We start from the raw sequence: 26,988 nt of genomic DNA on the forward strand, positions 1-26,988 counted from the left end.
GCCCAGCTAAGACTGCGCTGGACCTGGGGGGGACACGTAAAGAACACGGGAGGTTTTAATAAACAAGATGTGGCTGTGGGTTTCTTTTTCCCAAATCTAGAAGACCCCTTTAGGATCTGGCATGAATGGCTGCTCCGCTGTCACACCTGCTCCTCTGAGGTAAAGCTGCATTCTGCTTGCTCCCCATACCACTCACTATTCTTTACCAGAGCATGTATTTGCCTTGTAATGTTGGTCCATCCATTTAGCCCCTGTGATGCCGGCAGCTCCTCCCTCCAGCCCACCCTATACTGTGACTTTTGTTCCCTGGTCAATCATGGCTGCCTCATATTTTTACATGACGCCATATCAAGCATCCCGGTTACCCAGGTAACCACCCGAACCGTGAGCAGTGCGCAGTGCGCTCCTTGTGTGGTCCCTCACGCATGCGCATTACTATCCTTCGCGTCTTTCGGGATCTTCTCCGCTCCCGGGTGGCGGAGATAGGTGTTAGTGGAGACCGGGAGCGGGTCTGGCTGCAGACAGGCAGGTACGTGCGGGTGTGGAGGCCGAGCAGGGCGACAGAGGAGTGCTGAGAGGCTCCCTGTCATCACAATAGGAGCAGTGATGGCGGGGCCTACACCTATGGAATATGGTGATATACCTGTCTATAGCCCGCAGCGGCAGCCCGGCCGCGCACTGCATGCTGGGAGAAGCTCCGTTTACTGCACGGACCTGGAGTTCTTTACTTTTGTCTTTTTTTTTCTTTCCATTTTTTATTCTTAACTTTGATTTTTTTACCTATTTAATTTTATTTACAATGTGTAGGTTTTTTTTTTTTATTTTAATCTTCATCCATAAAATGTTAAAACATACCAATATCTAACTTTATTGGCATCTGTACGTTATTTGGCAAAAAAAAAAAGTTTAATTTTCCTTCCATCCCTTGTAAAGCTGTGTGATCTCATAATTCAGTACCATAGTGGATCTGTTGCTTCCTATAGTGAGCACTGGTGGTATGTCGCCCCCTCCATCATTACTTTCTGCCATTGCTGAGCTGATCTCTGGCGTCTTGTATTCTGCGGACGTCATCACTCTCTGTAATCGGCGCAGTTATGAGTAGTGTGTGGATGATTATTACTGTTAGATACAACTCACCCATTCATGTCCATGTGTCTGTGCGGTCGCGAGTTGTAAGAGCACGGACAAAGCTGGAGAGGCGCCAAATGTACTTAAAGTCCAGTGATGGGATGAAGTCCAGCACACGGCGGTTCAGAACCAATAATCTGTATTGTAAATCCATTAAAAGGGGCTGTCCACTACTCAATTCCCAATGTTGGCCCATTAAAATAAAATGTTTATACTCCCCTTTGTGCTGATGCTGTTCCAGCGGTGTCGGCACTCGCTGTCCCGGGGCTCACATAACGTAGTCATGCAAACCCCCGTGCCCAATCAGCCCCTGCCTTTGGACGTATAAGTAATCAGGAGGAAGTGAGCTGCCAGCTGCAGTCCTGAATACTTATACATCTGAAGGGGCTCGGGGCTTGCAGGATAATACCACGTGAGTACCGACACCGCTGGAACAGCGCCAGCACAGGAAGGCAGTATAAACTCTATTATTTTAATGGAGGCAAGCATTGGGAATGGACAAGTAGTAGACAACCTCTTAAACATATTGAAGGTCCCCAAAAAAGTTTGAAGCGATTTGGCTAGTAAATCGGCTTGACTCGAAACGCGTCACTACACTCGTCTGCGCCTTCTATATTTTAATGGATTTGTAATGAAGATTATTGGTCTGTGCTGGACTTCACACCATGATAACGCTTTATTAGGAATAGGGCGGGATAAATATATATATATAATCTTTAAGGCTTTAGATCAAGGTCACACTTTGCGGATCTGTTGTGGTTTTACGTCGCGGTTCCTTGGCAGTTTACAGTATAATACAAGGAAATGGATTTTTCAAAAGTCACATATTTGCTGGAAAAAATTGTCATGAAAAAGAAAGCATGGTCCAGATATCAAATCTGCAGCTTGTTCAATGTCATGCGGCTTTTTGTTGTACTTTTCACCTTGTTTCTTGGTTAGTAAATGGAGTAATGAAATTCACAACAAAATCTAGAAAAGAGTCTGCAAATAACACAAGCAAATTGTCCAAGGAAAATGAGGTTTTGGTCAGGACAATGGCTGTTGGCTCTTTCCAACTGGTATGTACACATGCAGTATATATAGTTCATTGCAACATGGAGGTGAGGATTAGTAATTATAAGGGAAGCGTGAGAAAAGCATCCGATTACAGGCTGCTGATTGGCTGGATTGTTCATAACGTCACTGGAATGGTGCTGGCGATGAGTATAGATGTTTTTTTTGTACTATTATAATCTTTATTTTTATATAGTGCTAACATTTTCCGCAGCACATTACATACATCAAAAACACAATCTAAAGCTAAGTTCACACTTGCGTTGTTTTGCATCCGTCACAATCAGTTGTGTGACTGATGCAACGGATGCACAACTGATGTAACTGATACTGCAAAAAAACGATCCATTGTTTTTTTACTGTTTTACCGGCGGCCAACTCTTGTGAACGATCATTGTTCACAAAAGCCGGCCGCCGGGTGATCAGCTGATCGTTCACAAAAGCCGGCCGCCAAGCGATCAACTGATCGTTCACAAAAACCAGGCTCCGGGTGATCAGCTGACCGTTCACAAAAGCCAGGTGCCGGGTAATCAGCTGATCGTTCACAAAAGCCGGCCGCCGGGTGATCAGCTGATCATTCACAAAAGCCAGGTGCCGGGCAATCAGCTGATCGTTCACAAAAGCCAGCTGCCGGGCAATCAGCTGATCGCTCACAGAAGCTGGCCTCCGGGCGATCAGCTGATCGTTCACAAAAGCTGGCCTCCGGGCGATCAGCTGATTGTTCACAAAAGCCGGCCTCCGGGCGATCAGCTGATCGTTCATAAAAGCCAGCTGCCTGGCAATCAGCTGATCATTCACAAAAGCCGGCCGCCGGGCAATCAGCTAACCGTTCACAAAAGCCAGCTGCCGGGCAATCAGCTGATCGTTCACAAAAGCCGGCCACCGGGAGATCAGCTGATCGCTCACAGAAGCTGGCCTCCGGGCGATCAGCTGATCGTTCACAAAAGCCGGCCTCCGGGCGATCAGCTGATCGTTCATAAAAGCCAGCTGCCGGGCAATCAGCTGATCGTTCACAAAAGCCGGCCTCCGGGCGATCAGCTGATCGTTCATAAAAGCCAGCTGCCGGGTAATCAGCTGATTGTTCACAAAAGCCGGCCTCCGGGCGATCAGCTGATCGTTCACAGAAGCCGGCCTCCGGGAGATCAGCTGATCGTTCACAAAAGCCGGCCTCCGGGCAATCAGCTGATCGTTCACAAAAGCTAGCGTTTGGGCAATCAGCTGATCGTTCACAAAAGCCGGCCTCCGGGCGATCAGCTGATCGTTCACAAAAGCCGGCCTCCGGGCAATCAGCTGATCGTTCCGGCCGCTGGAACTGGAACTGAATTTACAGTCATCATGGTTTTTTACTCTGCGCATGCTCACAGTAAAAAACTGATCTGCCGCACACAAAAAACATTGCATTTAGCATTGCTCTCACCTGACAGTCAGTAAATGACTGATCGTCACGCGGCGGATGCAACGCAGGGCCATCAGTCACAATCCGTCCCTAATAGAAGTCTATGGGGAAGAAACGTATTCTTGCAAAATATTGTGCAGGATACCGTAATTCCTTGTGACTGATGCAAAACAACGCAAGTGTAAACTTGGCCTAAATTCTTTGGAGTGTGGGAGGAGACTGGAGAACCCGGAGGAAACCCACACAAACACGGGGAGAACATACAAACTCCTTGCAGATAGTGTCCTTAGTGGGATTTGAACCCAGGACCTCAGCGCTGCAAGACTACAGTGCTAACCACTGAGCCATCAAAACCAAAAGAAAAAACATCTAAAACATTACATTTATTTAAATCTCATTAAAATAGTATTGTCAGTTAATTAAGACACAAAAGGGCCATGCCCATTAATAAGGTCACAGACTAATGTCATAAAGTGCATAGAAACACACGGTGAGATCCTGGATTGGGCAGTAAGCGAGATTGAGTATGTGCAATGGTGTCGCTACTACTCACACGACAGTAAGGCTGCACCGATATCTGGATGTTCAGGGGACAGGGCCTAGAATTCCCTAAACTTGCCCCTGCCTGTCAACGGAGGTTTAGTTCACCTTACTGTTTTGGGTGCCCCCTTTCCTCGGCGGATAGCCTTAAATAAGCCCCTACTGCTATACCATAGATCCTAACACCGCCACCAAGTGCAAAAGTGCTGAAAATTGGTCACACAGTCATATATCCAACTCAAAGGCAAAGGAGATATGCAGGGCCGTATTTACCATTAGGCACCCGTGGTCCCGTGCCTAGGGCGACAGGATGCAGGGGGCGGGCACCTTCTAGCAGTAAAAAAAAAAAAAAAAAAAATTTTTTTTTTTTTTTTTTTTTACACATTCATTAAATCCGCTGTATTTTCGGAGGGGGGAGAGGCGCACCTTTATTTATTTGTATCCGCGTCAATTAAGACGCGAATGCAGACAAACTGCGGCGGCCGGGCACAGAGAGCTGATTGACCCCGGAACTGCCGGCGCCTGTACTTCCGGGGTCACAGGCGCGCCAATCAGCTCCTTCCTCTGTGCTGCGTCCAATGCTGTGTGGATTTCACATGCAGAGCTCACAGCAGGAAGCCGGTGTCAGAAGAGGATACTCACGTGAGCCAGGAAGATGACGCAGGAGCAAGTAAGTGCTCGCAGAGCTGAAGATTCATAAGGAGCGTGGGGGTGTCTCTAATGCAGACTGGAGATCTGCGTATGGGGTGGGAGGACTTGGGGGAAGAGAAGCTGATACTGGGGGAGGCTGGGAGGAGAGAGTTTGATGCTGGGGGAGGCTGGGAGGCAGGAGGCTGATGTTGCGGAAGGCTGGGATGGGGGGAGGCTGGGAGGAGGGAGGCTGATGCTGAGGGAGGCTGATGCTGGGGGAGGCTGGGGGGAGAGAGGCTGATGCTGGGGGAGGCTGGGAGGAGAGAGGCTGATGCTGGGGGAAGCTTGGAGGAGAGAGGCTGATGCTAGGGGAGGCTGATGCTGGGGGAGGCTGGGAGGAGGGAGGCTGATGCTGAGGGAGGCTGATGCTGGGGGAGGCTGGGAGGAGAGAGGCTGATGCTGAGGGAGGCTGATGCTGGGGGAGGCTGGGAGGAGAGAGGGGGAGGCTGGGAGGAGAGAGGTTGATACTGGGGGAGGCTGATGCTGGGAGATTTTGGGAGGAGAGAGGCTGATGCTGGGGGAGGCTGGGAGGAGAGAGGCTGGTGCTGGGGGAGGCTGATGCTGGGGGAGGCTGGGAGGAGGGAGGCTGATGCAGAGGGAGGCTGGGAGGGGGGAGGCTGGGAGGAGAGAGGCTGATGCTGGGGGAGGCTGGGAGGAGGGAGGCTGATGCTGAGGGAGGCTGATGCTGGGGGAGGCTGGGAGGAGAGAGGCTGATGCTGGGAGAGGCTGGGAGGAGAGAGGCTGATGCTGCGGGAGGCTCGGAGGAGAGAGGCTGATGCTGAGGGAGGCTGATGCTGGGGGAGGCTGGGAGGAGGGAGGCTGATGCTGAGGGAGGCTGGGAGGGGGGAGGCTGGGAAAAGAGAGGCTGATGCTGGGGGAGGCTGATGCTGGGGGAGGCTGGGAGGAGAGAGGCTGATGCTGGGAGAAGCTGGGAGGAGAGAGGCTGGTGCTGGGGGAGGCTGATGCTGGGGGAGGCTGGGAGGAGGGAGGCTGATGCTGAGGGAGGCTGGGAGGGGGGAGGCTGGGAGGAGAGAGGCTGATGCTGGGGGAGGCTGGGAGGAGGAAGGCTGATGCTGAGGGAGGCTGATGCTGGGGGAGGCTGGGAGGAGAGAGGCTGATGCTGGGGGAGGCTGGGAGGAAAGAGGCTGATGTTGAGGGAGGCTGATGCTGGGAGAGGCTGATGCTGCGGGAGGCTCGGAGGAGAGAGGCTGATGCTGAGGGAGGCTGATGCTGGGGGAGGCTGGGAGGAGAGAGGCTGATGCTGGGGGAGGCTGGGAGGGGGGAGGCTTTTGCTGGGGGAGGCTGGGAGGGGGGAGGCTGATGCTGAGGGAGGCTGGGAGGGGGGAGGCTGGGAGGAGAGAGGCTGATGCTGGGGGAGGCTGGGAGGAGGGAGGCTGATGCTGAGGGAAGCTGATGCTGGGGGAGGCTGGGAGGAGAGAGGCTGATGCTGGGGGAGGCTGGGAGGAAAGAGGCTGATGTTGAGGGAGGCTGATGCTGGGAGAGGCTGATGCTGCGGGAGGCTCGGAGGAGAGAGGCTGATGCTGAGGGAGGCTGATGCTGGGGGAGGCTGGGAGGAGAGAGGCTGATGCTGGGGGAGGCTAGGAGGGGGGAGGCTTTTGCTGGGGGAGGCTGGGAGGGGGGAGGCTGATGCTGGGGGAGGCTGGGAAGAGGGAGGCTGATGCTGAGGTAGGCTGATGCTGGGGGAGGCTGGGAGGAGAGAGGCTGATGCTGGGGGAGGCTGATGCTGGGGGAGGCTGGGAGGGGGAGGCTGATGCTGGGGGAGGCTGGGAGGAGAGAGGCTGATGCTGGGGGAGGCTGGGAGAAGAGAGGCTGATGCTGGGGGAGGCTGATGCTGGGGGAGGCTGGGAGTAGAGAGGCTGATGCTGGGGGAGGCTGATATTGGGAGAGGCTGTGAGGGGCGAGGCTGTGAGGGGGGAGGCTGATCCTGGGGGAGGCTGATGCTGGGGGGGCTGATGCTGGGGGAGGCTGGGAGGAGTGAGGCTGATGCTGGGGGCTAGGAGGGGGGAGGCTTTTGCTGGGGGAGGCTGGGAGGGGGGAGGCTGATGCTGGGGGGAGGCTGGGAAGAGGGAGGCTGATGCTGAGGGAGTCTGATGCTGGGGGAGGCTGGGAGGAGAGAGGCTGATGCTGGGGGAGGCTGATGCTGGGGGAGGCTGGGAGGGGGAGGCTGATGCTGGGGGAGGCTGGGAGGAGAGAGGCTGATGCTGGGGGAGGCTGATGCTGGGGGAGGCTGGGAGGAGAGAGGCTGATGCTGGGGGAGGCTGATACTGGGAGAGGCTGTGAGGGGCGAGGCTGTGAGGGGGGAGGCTGATCCTGGGGGAGGCTGATGCTGTGGGGGGCTGATGCTGGGGGAGGCTGGGAGGAGTGAGGCTGATGCTGGGGGAGGCTAGGAGGGGGGAGGCTTTTGCTGGGGGAGGCTGGGAGGGGGGAAGCTGATGTTGGGGGAGGCTGGGAAGAGGGAGGCTGATGCTGAGGGAGGCTGATGCTGGGGGAGGCTGGGAGGAGAGAGGCTGATGCTGGGGGAGGCTGATGCTGGGGGAGGCTGGGAGGGGGAGGCTGATGCTGGGGGAGGCTGGAAGGAGAGAGGCTGATGCTGGGGGAGGCTGGGAGAAGAGAGGCTGATGCTGGGGGAGGCTGATGCTGGGGGAGGCTGGGAGGAGCGAGGCTGATGCTGGGGGAGGCTGGGAGAAGAGAGGCTGATGCTGGGGGCAGCATGGAGGTGTCATTATGGAAAAGAGGAAGGCAGCATTAGGAGCTCATGGAGAGGGGCAGCATGCATGGGACATTGTGAGGAGGGGGCAGCATGCATGGGACACTGTGAGGAGGGGGCAGCATGCATGGGACATTGGGAGGAGGGGGCAGCATGCATGGGACATTGTGAGGAGGGGGCAGCATGCATAAGACATTGTGAGGAGGGGGCAGCATGCATGGGACATTGTGAGGAGGGGGCAGCATGCATGGGACACTGTGAGGAGGGGGCAGCATGATGTGAGGTCAATGTGCAGATCATATTTCATAATTGAGGAAGGTGTGGTGGGTATAATTTATAAGGGAGGGCAGTGTGTAGTTTATTAGGGGCAGTGTGACAGTCACAGTATATAAGTGGGGACGGTGTGGCGGGAATATTTTATACTCATGATATGTTTTGATGTGCCTGTGGTGATCCCCATTGGAGGGGTTAGTGCCCTTCATTTCTCATTGATACTTTTTCAAGTGTTTTACAGAGTAGATCTGCCTTAAACAGATGTCGTGTGCGAAAACTCAGTGTTACGTTGTCACTAAGGGGCGCGACCACTTAAAGTGCCTAGGGCAGCACGAAGGCAAAATACAGCCCTGGAGATATGACTCAGTCCCACACACAAATGAATGTGCTTGGGCCTGTGAGACAAATCCCAGTCACTCTTTGCTGGGATGGTCATTTTATCTCTTATCACACTGTCAGATATCTAACTCCAGTACAGAGGGGACACGTATGGTTAGGATTCAATTCCACACATATAAACAATTGGGCCTGTAATAAAAATCCCAGTCCTAATCCCAGATACTTATCTGCTGAGACAGTTGCTCAATCCCGACGCGTTTTCCCCCAGCATATCGGGGTTCATGAGGGGATATAAAAAGGAGACTTGAGATGTGTCCGGTTGTTTAGGTTATCAATCTTATATTCCTGCTATTTGTCCTCATTACAGGTGAATAGACCTGGATTGCTGCAGCGGATCCCAGTAAATAGGCCAGATCCTTTTATCACTTGATGTCATGCCATCCACCCATATCCACCCAATTTGCAGTATTGGGGGTCCTGCCAGCAAAATCTGTGTGCAGTGGCAGCGTGTCGCCGTCTGATGCCTGTGTGATGTGCTAAGTAACTGGGATTAGGACTGGGATTTTTATTACAGGCCCAAAGTTTGGCGACTCATAAAACATGTGCAAAGTCCCTAAGGTACCAGAACAGCAGAAAACCCCCAAAAGTGACCCCCATTGTAAAAAATGCACCTTTCAATTAATTTATGTATGGCTGCAGTAACTATTTGTAGCATCCACGTCACGCTCTTTTTTTCCTGGAGAATTACAAATATGCCAGTTTAGTGCCCATCTATTGTGCCCCATATATTACAGCGCCCCCATACATTGTGCCCAGCTTCTGGAAACACGCACCTGTAAACTGTTAAGTGCACTGTCCCCTCTACAGTAATGCCACACGGGCCCCTTACTGCGGTTTAGGTACAGGGGGCTCAGGAGGAGGGCATTTAGATTGGGGAGTGCAGACAGCACTGGATTTTATTTGGAGGCTGGAGCCATATCACTTTTTCAGAGTCTTTGTTCTACCAGAAATGTGGGACCCCCGATATTTCCAGTAAGATAATGGGCCTGAGTGGGGGCTGGGTTTGTGTGGGATACAGTTAGGGATTTCATTGGTAACATTTTGGGGTACAGAACATTTTTGGATCACTTTCAGTATAAGGCTGGGATCACATTCTTGTGTTCTGTACTGAGGACTTATGTCAGGGTTTCTATGTAAATCCCTCAAAAATGTGATTCAGACGAACCCTCCCAAAGGAACCCCTCACTAGAATGAGGCAGACGGAGACACTTTGGACTTCATTTGGTATCTGTCCTGGTGATGGCCATCTTTTTAGCTCTGTATCCACACTTGTGCGCTAAAAAGACACCTGAAATGATGGGACATTGCCGGGCTGGAACACAGACCAGACAGAGTCCACAGTGTCTCCATCTGCCTCATTATAGTGAGTGGTTCTGTTGTAGCTGTTCTGCTCTGATCCAAACCTCAGATTACGGGATCACAGTGAGGTCCAAATTGAATTGGGCCTTTTAGATAATGAACGCTCAGAGAAAAGGAAATCCACACTTGTGAGCAAAATCAGTTTCTGTTTATTTACCTGTGCACGCATAACATACCCTTTACACACCAACACTGCATGAGATGTGTCCATTGGAAGCTCACCAGTTCCCTCCTCTCAGACATATGTCAGATATGAAGCCTCAGAATTGTATATGAGATAAGAAAATCTGAAAATAAATGAGACCTTGAATATGAGGCTGGTATATACTAAACAACTAAATGTACGAATACAGATATATATATATAGAAAACTATTAACCCTTCTATATCAATTTCCCCCTTTTGGAAATGGTATATCCTTTACCACAGGGTCAGTAGGTATTCACACAGGAGCTTCTGTCTCATGGGTCTAGTACCCATAAGGGGTAGTCAATGTACGAGTATGACTGGCTCACAGGTCAATATAATGGTCCTCTGAAGCAAAAAGTGGCAGTCTACAAAGTAGAGGAAGCTTCGCCACTCAAATAAGAAGAAATGAAAAAGAAGAAAAAGGGGGATTCCTTTTCTATAATGCTTTTATTCCAGTGTTCCAAAAGAAAATTATTTTCATATGTCGTACATCTTGTCTGACATTTCAGCTTTACATATCAGCCTTTATCAAAAATGATGTGTCTGTGGTAAAGTGATAACAAAAAAATAAAGAAACAAAATATTACTACATTGATACATAGTCTTATGTACTGTACAATATACATAGAGCATATATTAAAGCAATACATATAGCATTCATTAAAGGGAACCTGTCAGATCCAATATGCACCCAAAACCACGAGCAGATCTGGGTGCATATTGCTAATCCCTGCCTAACTGTCCCTCTATACACTAGCATAGAGAAAGTATTTCTAAAGATCTTTTACCGTATGCTGAGTGATGTAGAAAAGAGTGAGTTGTGATATATTATACATATCAAGACACTAAGATATAGTCAATCATGATAAAAAAATCGCATGACATATTTGAAAGGAGAAAATGGGGGAAAGCGATCAAAAAAGCCCAAGGACCAATAAAAATCAGATGATTTCAGTTCAATATAATTTTATTTAAATTTTTATGTATAAACATAACAAGTGTGAGTGTGGGCAGAAAAAACATACTCCTTGAGTGAGGGCAGTAGTCCCCTGGGCGTTAGTCCCCACCGGCCAGTCGGCTCCATTAGCATATTAGTACACCCCTGTGGGTGCTAACATGCTGATGAATACGCAGCGTCACAGGATGATCTCACTCACCTCTCCACCGCCATCGCGTCCGATGCTGGATTTCGGCTAAGTGCGCATGATCGCAGAGTTTGGGTAATGCGCACTATGAAGCCGGGTGTACGCATCCTGACTTCAAACTGAAGTAGTGCGCATGACCGGAAGTCCGGGATCATACACTCTGAGCCAAAATCCAGAGTCGGGTGGTGGAGAGGTGAGTGAGATCATCCTGTGACGCTGCATATTCATTCGCATGACCGCACGCTCACAGGAGTGTACTAACATGCTAATGAGGGGCGACTGGCCGGGAAACTAACGCCTAGGGGACTAGTCCCCTCGCTCATTAGCATATGGTATAAGATCTTTAGAAATCCTTTTTCTAAAGATCTCTTTATCTATGCCAGTGTATACATGGACGGTTAGGCAGGGATTAGTAATATGCACCCAGATCTGCTCATGATTCTGGGTACATATTGGACCTGACAGGTTCCCTTTAACACTACAAAGCAATACAAAAATTGCAGTTCAAAGAGTAATCGTACTTTGTTACTGACAATGAGTATAAAGTGCATTCATATGGGTTTAAGAATGAATTATTAATATCACATACAGAGAGGAACAATTCTATATCACTGAGCACTGAACACACCAGGAGGAGAAGTCTGGAAAGGGAAAAAAAGCAACCATAGATAGGAGCACACAGGATAACCTGTAGATTGTGAGCTCCAATGGAGACAGTGTCGCTAATGTATGTAAAGCGCTGTGGAATTAATAGCGCTATATAAATGAATAAATATCAGCCTGAAAGAGAACGCATAATTAGTATGCATCGTGATAGGAGTGAGCCCGTAATGATTGTCTTTATCGGCAATATTGGTATATGTGGCGAGCGGATTAATCAGCTTCACTCATAAAAAAAAGAGTCATAGGGCAATATGTATCTTTTTGCTTAGAACCGTGAAAAATCCTATTAGTCCAAAAAATTCAAATGAAGAGGAGCTGGATATACGCCTAGACGTGATGGCCATTATAATGTGGTCACATTACCTAAAATTGAAAAGTGCTATAAGATTAGTGATGTTACAGCAGGAATGTGACTTAAATCCTGAGGGTAATAATACCTGAGTTCACTTTTTGTGTATGGGGAAAAGCGTATTCGCTAAGGTAATAAAAGAGGTCCGTCTGTGGCCTGTTAAGGAGGAACTATAATAGGTAAATGAAATAATAGCCGACCCAGAAGCAGCTGCAGAGGTCAGACAGCTGCGGACGGATGCTGCATCGCAGGACTCTTCAGCACCACGGACAGCAGGAGCGGGGACAGGTGGGCTTATCTCCATGTGCTATCACGGATCATGGAGTACTGGTCACGGATTGCACATGGCCAGCCCACGTGTGCTGTGAATCACGGCACCCAGAGGGACATATGCATTTTTAACACGTCAGTGAAAAATGTCTGTGTTCTTCACTGACGTGTGAAACAGCCTAAGAAAAATATGGTGGCAAATAAGTTTATTGTCCCAGTCCATATTTAAAGGTTTGGCAGTGTCTTTGTTGGGTGCAGCAACCCTGCTACTCCCAGCAGGATAATTAGCACAGCTGTCATTCTGCCGGTGGAGTGACCTTTTTACAGTGACTGGTGTGGATCCAGGTGGGCTTTCCCTCAAGTTTCATCTTTCATCACTTTATGTAAATGAGCTCTTCCAGGCTATGGGGCAAATACTGCCTGGAAGATAACTCCGCCTCCAGAGCGTATTTTAAAAAAAAGGGGCTGCAACCTGTAGCCATATACTTTATCATGGCTGAGTATCATAAATCTGGGGTACCATACGCCAATTTATTTATTTTTACATCAATCTAGACACACACAGTGCCTCTGATATTTTGCAGTCAGACACACTGTCACACAGGCTGGGGGCACTGTCTGAGTGCAACCAATCAGAGACGCTGTTGGTTAGTGGGGGAAGCAGTGCATATGCATGATGATAATGAGCGGCCCCAGAAGTAGAGTGAGCTGCCTGGAAGCAGTGTACAGCCGTGCAGAGACTGGTAAGTATAACACGCTTGCTCCAACCCCCCAATCCCTTCTACCACCATTTTTAAACTGCTGATTCAGGTCCCCATAGACTTATATGGGGAGTGGCGACCAGCCAGATACCTAGGATCAATTCCGGGCCTGAACCGTTTTTATTATTTAACCTGGTTGGACCTGCCGATCCCAGGTATCTGCGCGTCTGCCCATCACGATTTAGGAGTAGTCTTATTATAAACAAAAAGGAGGGCACCACCTTTGTTACCGGGGATCTCCAATAGTACATAAGTTAACAGCATGAATCCAAGGAGAAAGAGCGTAGTATAGAAAGGGATCACCACACAGAGATAATCAAGAATAATAAGAAAGTTTAGTAGACAATATCAAAATTTATCACCACAAGTCATTTCATACCTAATTAAAAACATTTAAAAACACCCAAATGTGCATCAGGACACCTCATTTCCTCCCTTCTGTACAACTCTTATTAATGTCTAAGGTAATAGGTCAAAATTAAGACATAGAGTTGGAAGAAAAAAGGGGGGAATGAAGGGGGGACCGCACGTCACAGCCCAGCATCTCCCTGCACTCTCCTTTGCTGCAGAGCGCACAAGAAGGAGCGATGCTGGGCTGTGATAAGCGGTGAAACGCCATCCACAACCCAAGCACTCAAGAAGACTGCGGCCCGCCTCAGTTGACGTGACCGGACATCAGAGGTCATGGAAACCCAGGGGTCACGTCAAGGAGGTGAGCAAACCACAATAGCGCCACTCACAGGCACTATTGGCAACACAAGGTATTTAACAGAAACCTTGTTTCTCAACATGAGATCGATGTGGCCAGTAATGAAAATGGGCGAACCACCTCTTTAACTTTTTTGACCAAGAATATTATTGAACTGAAGGCCATTGCCATTAACTCCTTCACCCCCAGGCGATTTTACGTTTTTAATTTTCATCCCCCCCCCCCTTCTTCCTAGAGCCAGCACTTTTTTTTATTTTTCTGTCAATATTGCAATATGAGGGCTTATTTCTTACAGGACAAGTTGTACTTTTGAACGAAAACATTAGGTTTACCATATAATGTACTGGAAAATGGTAAAAAATTCCAAATGTGGAGAAATAGTGAAAAAAGTGAACTTGCACAATGGTTTTGGGGTGTTTTTATTCAGCACGTTCAGTATTTGGTAAAACTGACGTGTCAGTATGATGCCTCGCCTTGGTATGAGTTTGTAGATCCCAAACATGTATAGTTTTACTTTTATCTAAGGGGTGAAAAAAATTCAGAAGTGTAACCAAAAAAGAGCTGCACTTTAGTTACCGTTTCCTGAGACCCATACCGTTCTCATTTTTCGGGATCTGGGGCTCACTGACTGCTTATTTTTTGCGTCTTGAGATGGTGTTTTTAATCATACTATTTTTGTGTAGATGCTACGTTTTGGTCGTCTGTTATTACATTTTAAAGAAATGTTGCGGCAACCAAAAAACGTAATTTTGGCATTTGGAATTTTTTTCTCGGCACACTGTGTACCAATCAGATTACCGTAATTGATTTTATATTTTGATAGATCGGGCATTTCTGAACTCGGCGATACCAAAAATGGCTATTTTTAAAAAATCTTTTTAACTGTATTATTTTCAATAGAGTGAAAGGGGGGTGATTTCAACTTTTTTATTTTTTTAAACTTATTTTTATTGATTTTAGTAGTCCCTGTAAAGTAATTTATCGCTCAACAGCCAGATTGCCTGTGCATTTCCTCTATTAAAAAGTGAAGTCATGCTGAACAGGAAGTGATTCATGGTAGCGTCAGGAGTCATCAGCTGACACCCTCGCTACCATGACAACACCATGGCCCCCCATGATCACATCATGGGGCTGCCGATCATGGTGCAGAACGGCGTGATCCCTTCCACAGCACTTTAAATCGCGCTGTCAGTGTTTCACAGTGCAATCTAAGGGGTTAACATGCGCAGGTGGATCTACAATCCACCTGCGCCTGTTAACCACACATGTCTGCTGATCAGATCATCAGTAATGTGCGAGGATTACCTCAAGCTTTCTGCCCGAGCCTGCGGTAACTGGAGGGAGGCTACCAAGAACATACCAGTACATCTTTTGGGGTTAAGGAATGGACTTAGATTCTTTAAGCTATAAGCACTCGCTGCATCTTTGTGTTGACCACAAAGATGCACGTTTTTGGCCCCAAAAAAACGCACTCACGGCAAAAACACATGTGTTTTAACCGGGTTTTTGCCCAATGCGTTTTTTAAGTCAAATCTATTGACTGGAAGGGCTCAAAAACGCTGGAAAAACGCAGAAAGAATTGACATGCTGCATCTAACGATAGAAAAACTGAAATCTCATAGACTTTGCTGGGGAAGGAAATGCATGCAGTTTTGGGACCAAAACTACACCCAAAAAACGCAGCAAAAACGTGACAAAAGATGCAGCGTGCGCATGATGCCTCATGAACGCTGCTAGAAGCCGGTGTCTGGCCATATATCACGTTTGCAGCAGGTTATAACAGCCAAAGGGGCTCTACTAAGTACTAACGACGTTTGTGATGAAGGGGTTGATTAATCGTGAGACTGCAGTAGTCAATAAAAGGGACCGTTTGTGCAGAATTTGGAGAAACCACTTGTTATATTAAATCTTTGTTTTTATATAGCGCTAACATATTCCGCAGCGCTTCACATACATCAGGAACACTGTCCCCATTGGGGCTCACAATCTAGAGTCCCTATATGTATGTCTTTGGAGTGTGGGAGGAAACCGGAGAACCCAGAGGAAACCCACGCAAGCATGGGCAGAACATACAAACTCCTTGCAGATGTTGTCCTTGGTGGGATTTGAACCCAGGACCCCAGCGCTGCAAGACTGCACTGCTAACCACTGAGCCACCATGCCACCCATGTTATTAGTTGTGTTAAATGATTCTTGGTTTCTTTCAGTTGAATAGTTTTGCTCAGAACTGTAGATTGGACTTAATAATTGCTAAATTCTTAGCCTATATCTAGTGGGCTTTAAAAATCCCTAAAATGTTATTCTTGTTTGTTCTGCTATATTTCTTACACCAAGATATAAAATAGAGTTTTTCCTTTCACAGTAAAATGGACACATCAGAAGAGCAACCCCATGAGCCTTTCTCCGACAGTGAGATTGTATTTCAGTAATTGGAAATCCAAGATTTAATTATCACGCACAGTGAAGATGCAAAGCATGGATACAGTGAAGTTCATAAATTCCACCTCCGATGCATATCATCTGAATGGAGAGGTACGTGAGCATGATCATCAGCAGAACCGAATGACGATGGAATGAATGGAGCAGTGGTCACACATGCGCACTACTGCTCCATTCTGTCAGCAGTAAAATCCATCAACAAGCGGTAAAATCCATGTATCTTGCGGCTAGGTCATAACTTGTTTTAAGTCCTCCAATTATTCCCGAGTGAGAAACAAAACCCTCTTGCGAGACCACTATGTGGTATGCTGATATTTTCTATTAGGGAATCTCTCTGACCCTCTGATTATCCAGTCTGTTTTGAGGTCCTAGATTTGGCCACTCATGACCTTTTTATCCGGACAAATCATTTCATATTACAAATGTAACTTTTGGTGTTCTGATGGCAGAGCTATACAGGTCCTGGTGCCTAGATAGTCCCTATGACCCCTCTGCCAAATAAGAAGCCACTTAGTAAGTAATAAATGGCTTGTTGGGCCTACTACAAATATTGCATTGGGTTCCCGATTCACTTGTATAGCCAGATGATAACTTTGTTTTGACTCATAATTAGAGATGTGTAGAGATTGGGTGCTTTACGTATGTTAACCACTGAAGTCAAAGGGAACCGGTCGTGTTGAAAATGGTATCTGATGTGCAGGCCGGATGTTATAGAGCAGGAGGAGCTGATCAGATCAATATAAATTTTTGTTAGAAAAGTTTCAGTAAAACTCACATTTTATTCATTTAAATATAGTAATGAGCGAGCACTAAAATGCTTGGGTGCTCGTTACTAGAGCAGAGCAGGTCAGACATTCTGAAAGGGCTCAACTGAAGTAACGAGTAGTGATGTGCGAACCCGCTGATGTTCATGTTTGGGAGACTCGCCCGGACGTTTTGTAAAGTTCGAGTTCGGGTTCTGAGATAACACAAACTTGCGTCTGAACCCCGAACTTGGACTTTACAGTTATGGGAAGGGGCGAGGGGGCTGTAAAATAAAAAGTATAGTTAATAATAAACATCATCATTATACTTACAGGTCCCGTGATGCATCCTGCAGACTCTGTCTCCCAGCCGCTTCTGCTTCCGAGTCCAATCATCGCTGTGCCTTCCAGGTAACCACCACTGACCTACAGGACCTTCCATGATATCATAGCCATGTGACCAGTCTGGTGTGAATGTTGTACAGACATTGGGTTACAGACTGGTCACATGGCTATGACGTCATGGAAGGTCCTTTAAGTCAGATGCAGCGTCGGAGGTATTTTTTTTGAGCAATAAAGATGGAGTCCTAAATGTCTTCTGTTTTATTTCTAATAAAATATTTTTTCTCTGTTGTTTTATTTTACTGTTAAAATAACAGACAATTACAGACACTGTCACAGAGTGGGCGTCTGTGATTGAATGCTGGAGTAAACTGAAACCAGCCCATACATTCTAGCATCTAGAACAGTGTTTCCCAAACTCCAGTCCTTATGGCCCCCAACAAGTCATGTTTTCAGGATTTCCTTACTATTGAACAGGTGATGGAATCATTATCAAGGCCTCACCTGTGCTATATTAAGGAAATCCTGAAAACATGACCTATTGGGGATCGTGAGGACTGGAGTTTCGGAACCACTGATCTAGAATGTATGGGTAGATTTCAGTTTACTCCAACTGCCAATCACAGACGCCCATTCTGCGTGACAACATCTGTGATTGGCTGTTGGGTCCCTCACACGTGTAGTAGTGTAAAAATAAATAAGTTATTAAAAAAAAATGACTTAGCGCTCCACAATATTTTTGATTCTCAGCGCAGATAAAGCAGATGGCTACGTGCTGCCACCCCCATCTGCCTGGCTTTAACTTGGCTGGCTAGCAGAATACAGAAAGCCCATTATTTTTTTTTTAATTATTTAAAAAAATATTAAAAAAAAAAATGTGTGAGCACCCCCGTATTTTGATCGCCAGTCAGGTAAAGCCAGGCAGCTGGAGGCTGGGATTCTCAGCGTGGTAAGGCCCAAGCGTTCTGGGACCCCTATGCTAAAAACCACAGCCCGCAGTCGCCCTGGAATTGGTGCATTGTTTCTTAACGCCATTTCCAGGAGCTTTACCCGACTCATCCAGCAGCCCTGATGGCGGTGGTACGCTGGGTAATAAAGGGGTTAATATTAGTTTTGTATTCTCAGATGGTACTAAGCCCAAAATTCATGGTGTCACGCCAAATTAGACATGGCCACCATGAATTTCTAGTAAACAGTGAAAAAAAACAACACATAAAATTTTTTTTTATTAGAAATAAAAAAAACATTTAGAGACTCTATCTTTATTATAAAAAAAACCTTAGTCCAACGTAGACAACAGGTAGAGCAATGTCAGCTCTGCTTCATCGCTCTGTATAGACAAGTGTCTGTACAAAGCGAGAAGCAGAGAGTGCAATGTCAGCTTTGCTTCATCACTCTGTACAGACAAGTGTCTACAGAGCGAGAAGCAGGGAGAGCATTGTCAGCTCTGTAAAGAAAAGCATCTCTACAGAGAAAGAAGCAGGCTGACAGTGGAGGGTATGATTCCACTTGCATCTCGCATTGCATCACCCCACACTCTCCAGACAGGGGGCGGCTCAGCTGCATTGAAATACATGCGGCCGACCCGCTCCTGTCGGGAGAGTGTGTGCCGTGCCGGGTGATGCGATGCGAGACTCGCACAGTGACAGTCAAAGTTCAATCGAGATCATGAGCCATGGACTCGTGTGAACCCTGACGTTACCGTGAACCTGGCCGAAGACTGCCGAGTGACGACCCCCAGAAGTTAACAGGACCTTCCATGACGTCATAGCCATGTGACCAGTCTGTAAGCCAATATCTGTACAACATTCATACCAGACTGGTCATATGACTATGACGTCATGGAAGGTTCTTTAGTCAGTGGTGGTTACCCGGGGGCACAGCAATGATCGGGCACTGAAGCAGAAGCGGCCAGGAGACAGAGTCTGCAGGACACGTCGTGGGACCTGTAAGTATAATCATAATGTTTTTTAATAATGTGCTTTTTTTTTACAGCCCTTGGACCCGAACTGTAACACGAGCTTCCCAGAAAAGCTTGTGTTCAGGATCATGTGCATGAACATTATGTGTACGGTACGGACCACAAACTTTACAGTTCGGGTTCGCCCATCACTAGTAACGAATATAATGAAAGTCAGTGATTAGGCAGTTCGGCTCTCCACCCACATACAGCCAGCCACAAACTGAACATTTCCGGAGTGAGGGAGGGCAGGTTTGTTTTTTTTGGACACAGTACATCCAAAAACGTTATATTAACCCCCAGTGAGAACCATTCATAGACCGCAAACGGCTCTCACTGAGTTGCATGCTCACATCTTGCAGTGAAGCAAGCCTGTGCTTTGTGTTCGTAGTTTCACAGATAAAACATCCGAGCACCTGTAATATTCGGTCGAGCACCACAAGTACCCAAGCACTCTGATGGTCGATCGAGTATGAAGCAGTAATGAGCACACTCACTGATCATTAATTGAAATCCCTGGTGTCTGTATGTATGAGTCCAGTGGGTGGTCCTACTCAGAGATTGACAGTCTTCCCTGTATGACTGTGCATGTAGATATAGCTTGTAATCACTATTAGGACCATGCACTGGACTCGTGGAGGTGTGCCGCCCCTGGAGCAGACGAACTGCTCGGATCTGGGGTTGCCGTGGCTCGAGGGTCTCTGGACCCGGGGCTTGCGGCCACTTCAAATGTAAGAGGGGGATTATTTACAAGGGATAGTTCGTGACGCCACCCGTGGGTAGGGGAGACCCCGGCACTCTGGAGATAGGTTTCGGATAGCGTTGTGCAGGTTATGCGGGCAGGTAGGATGCAGGGTATGCAGTGTACTCACTCAGGCTGTGTGGATGTTGGTGTAATCATTAAGCAGACTCTGACACAGAAGTAAACCAAGTCTCTGGGTGCCACTGCCACTCGGGGGAGCTCCTCCGGGTATCCGTCCCCACTGGTACTGCTTAGTGGTCCGGAGCCTGCCTCCATGCACAATTGTATAGATGTTCCTAAGTGACCCTTCAGCCTGAAGCTGTCAGGGTCCTGTTCCCTATGCTGAAATAGTGGAGCTGTGCTCTCGATGGCTGACACTTGGGATTTCAGTGGGCCGCATAATCTGGAAAGCCCTATTCCCCTCGTTGTGTTGGTGCCTTCGATCTCTGAGCTCTTGGGGAAAGTTCATAAAGAGACTATCCTCCACAGCTGAATTATCAGGTTTCGTGAAGCTACTCCCTGATCTAGGGTCCTGAACCCCGCCGTGCTCGGTACCGGTCCGATTACTGGACTTTCCGGTGCCAACCGTTCTTCAAAACTAAGTCAGTGCACCCTTCTCCAATACCCTGCGACCGGGTCTCCGACTCCTCTGGTCCCAGACCACCGTCTGCGACCCAACCAAGGTTGCACAGGGAGCTACAACTCCCTCAGCTTCTCACTCTCTGAGGGCTACTCTAAACTCTCTGACTTCCTACCTCCCACCAGTCTGCCTGACCCCTAGGCAGGTGGCCCTTTTCCAGCTAGACCACCCACTAGTGTACCTGACAGGGCGTGGTGTGAGGTGTGGTTAGGACTTGAGTGCTGATGGAAGCTTTACCAGTGTGTAGGAACCCAGAACCATGGAGGGTGAGTTCTGCACCATGAGAGACAGGGGTGCAGTTCCCTGTGACATCCAGATAGAGTCAGGGGCGTCACACATACATTCTCCGGAGATTTCAAGTGATAAAATACAAGTTTTATTAAATCTTTTCTAATTAACCTATATATCATTCTGCTCTGCTTCTCCTTCAATGTACTATGGTGTCCACAGATCGGCCTTCATGTACAACGTGACATTTCACCACTTTTCAGCCAGCAATTCATTGTCCGCCTTGCACCTTTCTGTCCATCCCAGCTCTAAGATACTGTGAGACAACAATGGCGTCTTCTCATGTAAGCAGAAAAGTCATACTATGGGGAAAATAACCTTCATCACAGACTTTTTATGTTCCAGGTACAATTTACATTTGATGAAGTTGCGATTTACTTTTCCAAGGACGAGTGGGACTGCTTAAGTGATGATCAAAAAGACTTGTATAGGGAGGTGATGATGGAGAACTATCAGACTCTCTTATCTCTAGGTAAGCCAATACTTTTCAGATCATCTGGTTTGACCTATGTTGGTCATGTTCTCTGATTTCCTTGTGTTTCTATCACGGCATGTAGAGCAGGATCCTACAACCCTCCACATCCCCTATACCGCTAAGCGGTGATCACACAGAAACATCTTTAGAGCGTATACTTTTAGGTAACCACATAATAAATTATATAGGTATGCTGGATTGCCAGGATCCCACAACACACCAGACTGGTGACAGGTTGTTGTAATGCTGTTAGGGCCAGATGGACGGGTAGACCCTGGAGGTGGATCCACTGGGCCGAACTCCCGGATGAGGGAAAGGAGTCCGGTAGCCGGAGCACTGTAGGTAGCAGGACAGTCCGTGCACTGGGAGAAAATGGAGAAGTCCCTGGGACCACGAGGTCACTGATGGTGGTCCGGGTGACGGAGCTCAGGTTCGGAAGCCGTGATGGTGTCAGGCGGGGTCCGGAACCGTTGGAGCGAGATGACGGGTCACCGCAGGGATCCGAGATGGTACGGACTGTCAGGTTGGCAGATGGACAGCGTTCGGGGTTCGAGGTACCGCAGAACCGGATGGCGATGCAGGATCGGCTCTAGAAGATAGAGAGGTAAGTATCTCACAAAACACAAGGAGACCTGACTCCTAGCTTGGGAAAACACGAAGAACAGGCCCCGCTCCCTTGGACATTAACCCCCTATATACCCTGTACCTATGTGCATCATTTCCTGTAATTTGACACTGGCCCTTTAAGAAAGGGTCAGTGACCGCGCGCGCGCCCTAATGCGCGTGCGCGCGGCGCGGGTGCCAGAAGCCAGGGAAGGAAGCTGAGAGGAGGACGCAGGGGAGCCGGCCAGGACCTGGGAAGCCGTCGGGCGCCGGGAGCGGAGACCAGGGGGCCTGGGAAGGACGGGCACCGGAGGTTGGAGAGCGGGGAGCATGGCAGGTGAGCCGGGGAGCGGAGCTGAGGACCCGGGGAGCGGAGCAGAGGACCCGGGGAGCGGAGCAGAGGACCCGGGGAGGGAAGCCGAGGACCCGGGGAGCGTGACAGTACCCCCCCCCCCACGCCCCCCTCCCCGCAACCGGGACATGAAGGCACGGATCAGAGGAGTGCCCACGTTCTCCCTGGGCTCCCAGGACCTATCCTCAGGACCATACCCCTCCCAGTCCACCAGGAAGAACTGCCGACCACGTACGGTCTTCATGGCCACGATATCCCTTACCGCATAGATGTCGTCCTCAGCAATAGGAGGAGGAGCCGGGCTGGCGGCAGCGGAGAAGGGACCAAGGACAACCGGCTTGAGCAGAGAGACGTGGAAGGAGTTGGGTATTCTCATTGTGGCCGGGAGCTGTAGTTTGTAGGAAACCTCATTGATCTTGCCGATGACTTTAAACGGCCCGATGTAGCGAGGTCCCAGCTTGTAGGATGGTATCTTCAGTCGGATGTACTTGGAAGCAAGCCAGACGAGATCTCCCGGAGAGAAACACGGAGGATCTAGGCGTCTCTTGTCCGCGTGTCTCTTCATCCGCAGGGTTGCCCGTGCAAGGGACGCCTTAACTGAGTCCCAAATGGTAGTAAAGTCACGGAGTACTGCATCAGCAGCAGGGATGTCCGAGGACGAGGATACAGGCAATGGGACAGACGGCTGAAGTCCGTAGACGACATGGAAGGGAGAACTGGAGGAGGACTCACTGACGTGGTGATTATGGGAGAATTCTGCCCAAGGAAGAAGCGTGGACCAATCGTCATGATGGGCGTTCACGTAGTGACGTAAGAAAGAGGTCAATATCTGATTGACCCTCTCCACTTGGCCATTAGACTGAGGATGGTAGGCAGATGAAAAGTCTAGAGTCACTCCCAGATGTTTGCAGAGAGCCCTCCAGAAGCGGGAGGTGAACTGAGTTCCTCTGTCGGACACTATGTGTGATGGAAAGCCATGCAAGCGGAAGATGTGATGTATATAGGCGTCCGCGAGTTCCTGAGCAGAGGGCAGTCCAGCCATAGGAACGAAATGGGCCATTTTAGAGAATCGATCCACCACGACCCATATGACTGTGTGTCCGGAGGACAATGGCAAGTCCGGAATAAAGTCCATCGCTATGTGCTGCCAGGGAACTGAGGGTATGGGCAGAGGCAGAAGACGGCCGTATGGCAGGTGTTTGGGTGTCTTGTTCCTGGCACAGGAGGAGCAGGCAGAGACAAAAGAGGCGACGTCCGTGCGCAGGGATGGCCACCAGTAATGACGTACAATAGCGCTCCATGTTTTCTTCTGACCTGCATGACCGGCTATTTTCGAGGCATGGCCCCAGTGTAACACTTTTTGCCTGTCAGTCTCAGAGACATAGGTCTTCCCGGGCGGTATCTGGGCCAGGGTGACAGGAGCCACCGGAATAATCTTGCTTGGACAGATGATGGGTTGAGATGTCTCTTCCTCCTGTTCCATGGGCATGAAAGACCTAGACAAGGCATCAGCGCGTACATTCTTGTTTGCGGGTCGGAAATGAAGCTGGAAGTCGAACCGGGCAAAGAACAAGGACCACCTGGCTTGCCGTGGGTTCAGTCGCTGAGCAGTCCGCAGGTATTCCAGGTTTTTGTGGTCCGTGTAAACAATGACAGGGTACACTGCTCCTTCCAGAAGATAGCGCCATTCCTCCAGAGCCAGTTTGACCGCCAATAGCTCTCGGTCACCGATGGTGTAATTGCGTTCAGGCGCGGAGAAGCTCTTGGAGAAGAAACCGCACGTCACCATCTTCCCGGAGGAGGACTTCTGCATGAGCACTGCTCCGGCTCCCGAGGAGGAGGCATCCACCTCCAAGGTGAACTGGCGGTTTAACTCTGGACGGTGGAGTACAGGAGAGGAGGCAAAGGCTCGTTTTAGAGCGCCAAACGCGGCGTCGGCCGCAGGTGACCAGTCCTTTGGATTAGCCCCCTTCTTGGTCAAAGCGGAGAGAGGAGCAGTCAGAGCCGAGAAGTGAGGAATGAACTGGCGGTAATAGCGAATCCGAGAAAGCGTTGGATTGCCTTCAGTCCAGAAGGAGGAGGCCAGTTGAGAATGGAGGAGACCTTCTTGGGATCCATCTGCAGTCCGGTATCGGTGATGAGGTACCCCAGGAAGGGGAGAGAAGACTGTTCGAAGACGCACTTCTCGTACTTGGCGTACAGACGATTCTCTCTCAGTCGTTGTAGAACCAGTTGCACGTTCTCTCGGTGGGTCTGGAGGTCCGGAGAGAAGACAAGGATGTCGTCCAGATATACCACCACACAGACGTAGAGAAGGTCCCGAAACACATCGTTCACTAATTCTTGGAAGACAGCTGGTGCGTTACACAGGCCGAAGGGCATCACGCAGTATTCATAATGCCCATCGCGAGTGTTGAACGCGGTCTTCCATTCATCCCCTGAGCGGATACGGACCAGGTTGTAGGCACCCCGAAGATCCAACTTGGTGAACACACGAGCTCCTCTGAGCCGATCAAACAATTCGGGGATGAGCGGCAGGGGGTACTTGTTTTTCACGGTGATTAGGTTCAATCCCCGGTAGTCTATACATGGGCGTAGGTCACCCTCTTTCTTCTTTACGAAGAAGAAGCCTGCTCCAGCAGGAGAGGAGGATCTCCGGATGAATCCCTTAGCCAGGCTCTCTGTGATGTACGTAGACATGGCCCTTGTTTCGGCTGGAGACAGTGGATATATCCGTCCTCGAGGTGGTGTAGTTCCCGGGAGCAGGTCAATGGCACAATCGTAAGGACGATGTGGCGGAAGTACTTCGGACTCCTTCTTGTCAAAGACGTCCACGAAGGACCAATAGGCTGAGGGCAGTCCCGGTAGGGACTCGGGAACCGGAGGTCGCCGGATGGGTTGTATGGTCTTCAGACACCTCTCATGGCAGGAAGGCCCCCATCGAGTAATATCACCAGTGCCCCAGCTGACTGAAGGCTCGTGTGTCCGCAACCAGGGAAGACCCAGCAGAATTTGATGTGACATATGTGGGAGGACGTAGAGAGCGATGTTCTCGGTGTGCAGAGCACCGATACGCAGTTCAAGCGGCTTGGTGATCCAGGAGATGGTGTCAGAGAGCGGTCTCCCATCCACAGAGGCAATCACGAGGGGCTTGTCGAGTGGAGTAACAGGCACCTGGTACTTGTCCACCGTGGCCTGCTGGATGAAATTGCCTGCTGCCCCAGAATCGAGGTACGCCTCAGCCGTAAACCGCGTCTCTCCCGTTGTTACTTGCACAGTCCATGTGACTGGGTCTGAGAGAGTCCCAGCACCTAGGGTGGCCTCTCCTACCAACCCTAGGCTTTGGAGTTTCCCGGCCTCGCTGGACAGGCGCGTAGCAGGTGTGTGCCCTCTCCGCAGGAAAAGCAGAGACCCTTGGCGAGCCGCTCTGCTCGACGTTGTTCAGACTGTCGCACACGGTCGATCTGCATGGGCTCATGGACGGAGACACCAGAGGCCGTTGACTGGAGTACGGCGGGCTTCCGTGGAGGAGAGGAATGCCGTACCGGACGTCTCTCACGGGATACCTCTTTGGACCGCTCCTGAAAGCGTATGTCCACTTGAGTCGCTAGGGTAATCAGGGCGTCCAGGGTGGACGGTACATCACGTCCAGCCAGCTCATCTTTGATTCGACCCGATAGTCCTTCCCAGAAGGCGGCGGTTAGGGCCTCGTTATTCCACCCGAGTTCTGAAGCCAAGGTGCGGAAACGGATGGCGTATTGACCCACCGTCAGTGTTCCCTGACGTAACCGGAGAAGTGATGACGCAGACGCAGAGGCGCGTCCGGGTTCGTCAAAGGTGCTGCGAAAGGCCTGCAGGAACTCCTGGAGGTTCTTGGTCATAGGTTCCTCCTTCTCCCACAAGGGGTTCATCCACGCCAGTGCCTCGCCCTCTAGGTGAGACATGATGAAGGCGACCTTGGCTTGGTCGGAGGCAAACAGATGTGGCAGCTGCGTGAAATGGAGGGAGCATTGGTTTATAAACCCCCTGCAGGTCTTGGGATCTCCGGCGTACCGGGGTGGTGTGGCCAAACGCAGTCTGGAAGCATCCGAAGAGGCAGCCACGGGAGCGGGGGTCGTGGCTTGACTAGTGGAGGCTCGGGATGTTGAAGACGTGACTGCCGCTTGTAGCGTGGTCAGGCGGGTGTCCACGGAAGTCATAAAGTTCAGCATGCGGGTCTGAACTTCACGCTGGCGTTGGAGTTCCTCATGCAAGGCCGCTAGTGCTTCGGCGGGATCCATGGCCTGTTCTTACTGTTAGGGCCAGATGGACGGGTAGACCCTGGAGGTGGATCCACTGGGCCGAACTCCCGGATGAGGGAAAGGAGTCCGGTAGCCGGAGCACTGTAGGTAGCAGGACAGTCCGTGCACTGGGAGAAAATGGAGAAGTCCCTGGGACCACGAGGTCACTGATGGTGGTCCGGGTGACGGAGCTCAGGTTCGGAAGCCGTGATGGTGTCAGGCGGGGTCCGGAACCGTTGGAGCGAGATGACGGGTCACCGCAGGGATCCGAGATGGTACGGACTGTCAGGTTGGCAGATGGACAGCGTTCGGGGTTCGAGGTACCGCAGAACCGGATGGCGATGCAGGATCGGCTCTAGAAGATAGAGAGGTAAGTATCTCACAAAACACAAGGAGACCTGACTCCTAGCTTGGGAAAACACGAAGAACAGGCCCCGCTCCCTTGGACATTAACCCCCTATATACCCTGTAC

The 26,988-nt window shown here is 49.7% G+C and overlaps 1 protein-coding gene across 1 annotated transcript in view; it reads left to right on the top strand.

Annotated features, from left to right (window-relative positions):
- Positions 1-419: 419 nt before the first annotated feature.
- LOC142311159 (uncharacterized) overlaps positions 420-26,988 on the top strand; it is a 63,845-nt gene continuing 37,276 nt past the window's right edge. The window contains exons 1-3 of the mRNA XM_075349335.1: positions 420-529; positions 16,015-16,184; positions 21,152-21,278. Coding sequence (XP_075205450.1) covers positions 16,119-16,184; positions 21,152-21,278 — 193 coding nt within the window. The 5' untranslated portion in view covers positions 420-529; positions 16,015-16,118. The remainder of the gene's footprint in view (positions 530-16,014; positions 16,185-21,151; positions 21,279-26,988) is intronic.

Source organism: Anomaloglossus baeobatrachus, chromosome 5 (genome assembly GCF_048569485.1).
Source record: "Anomaloglossus baeobatrachus isolate aAnoBae1 chromosome 5, aAnoBae1.hap1, whole genome shotgun sequence".
NCBI lineage: Eukaryota > Metazoa > Chordata > Amphibia > Anura > Aromobatidae > Anomaloglossus > Anomaloglossus baeobatrachus.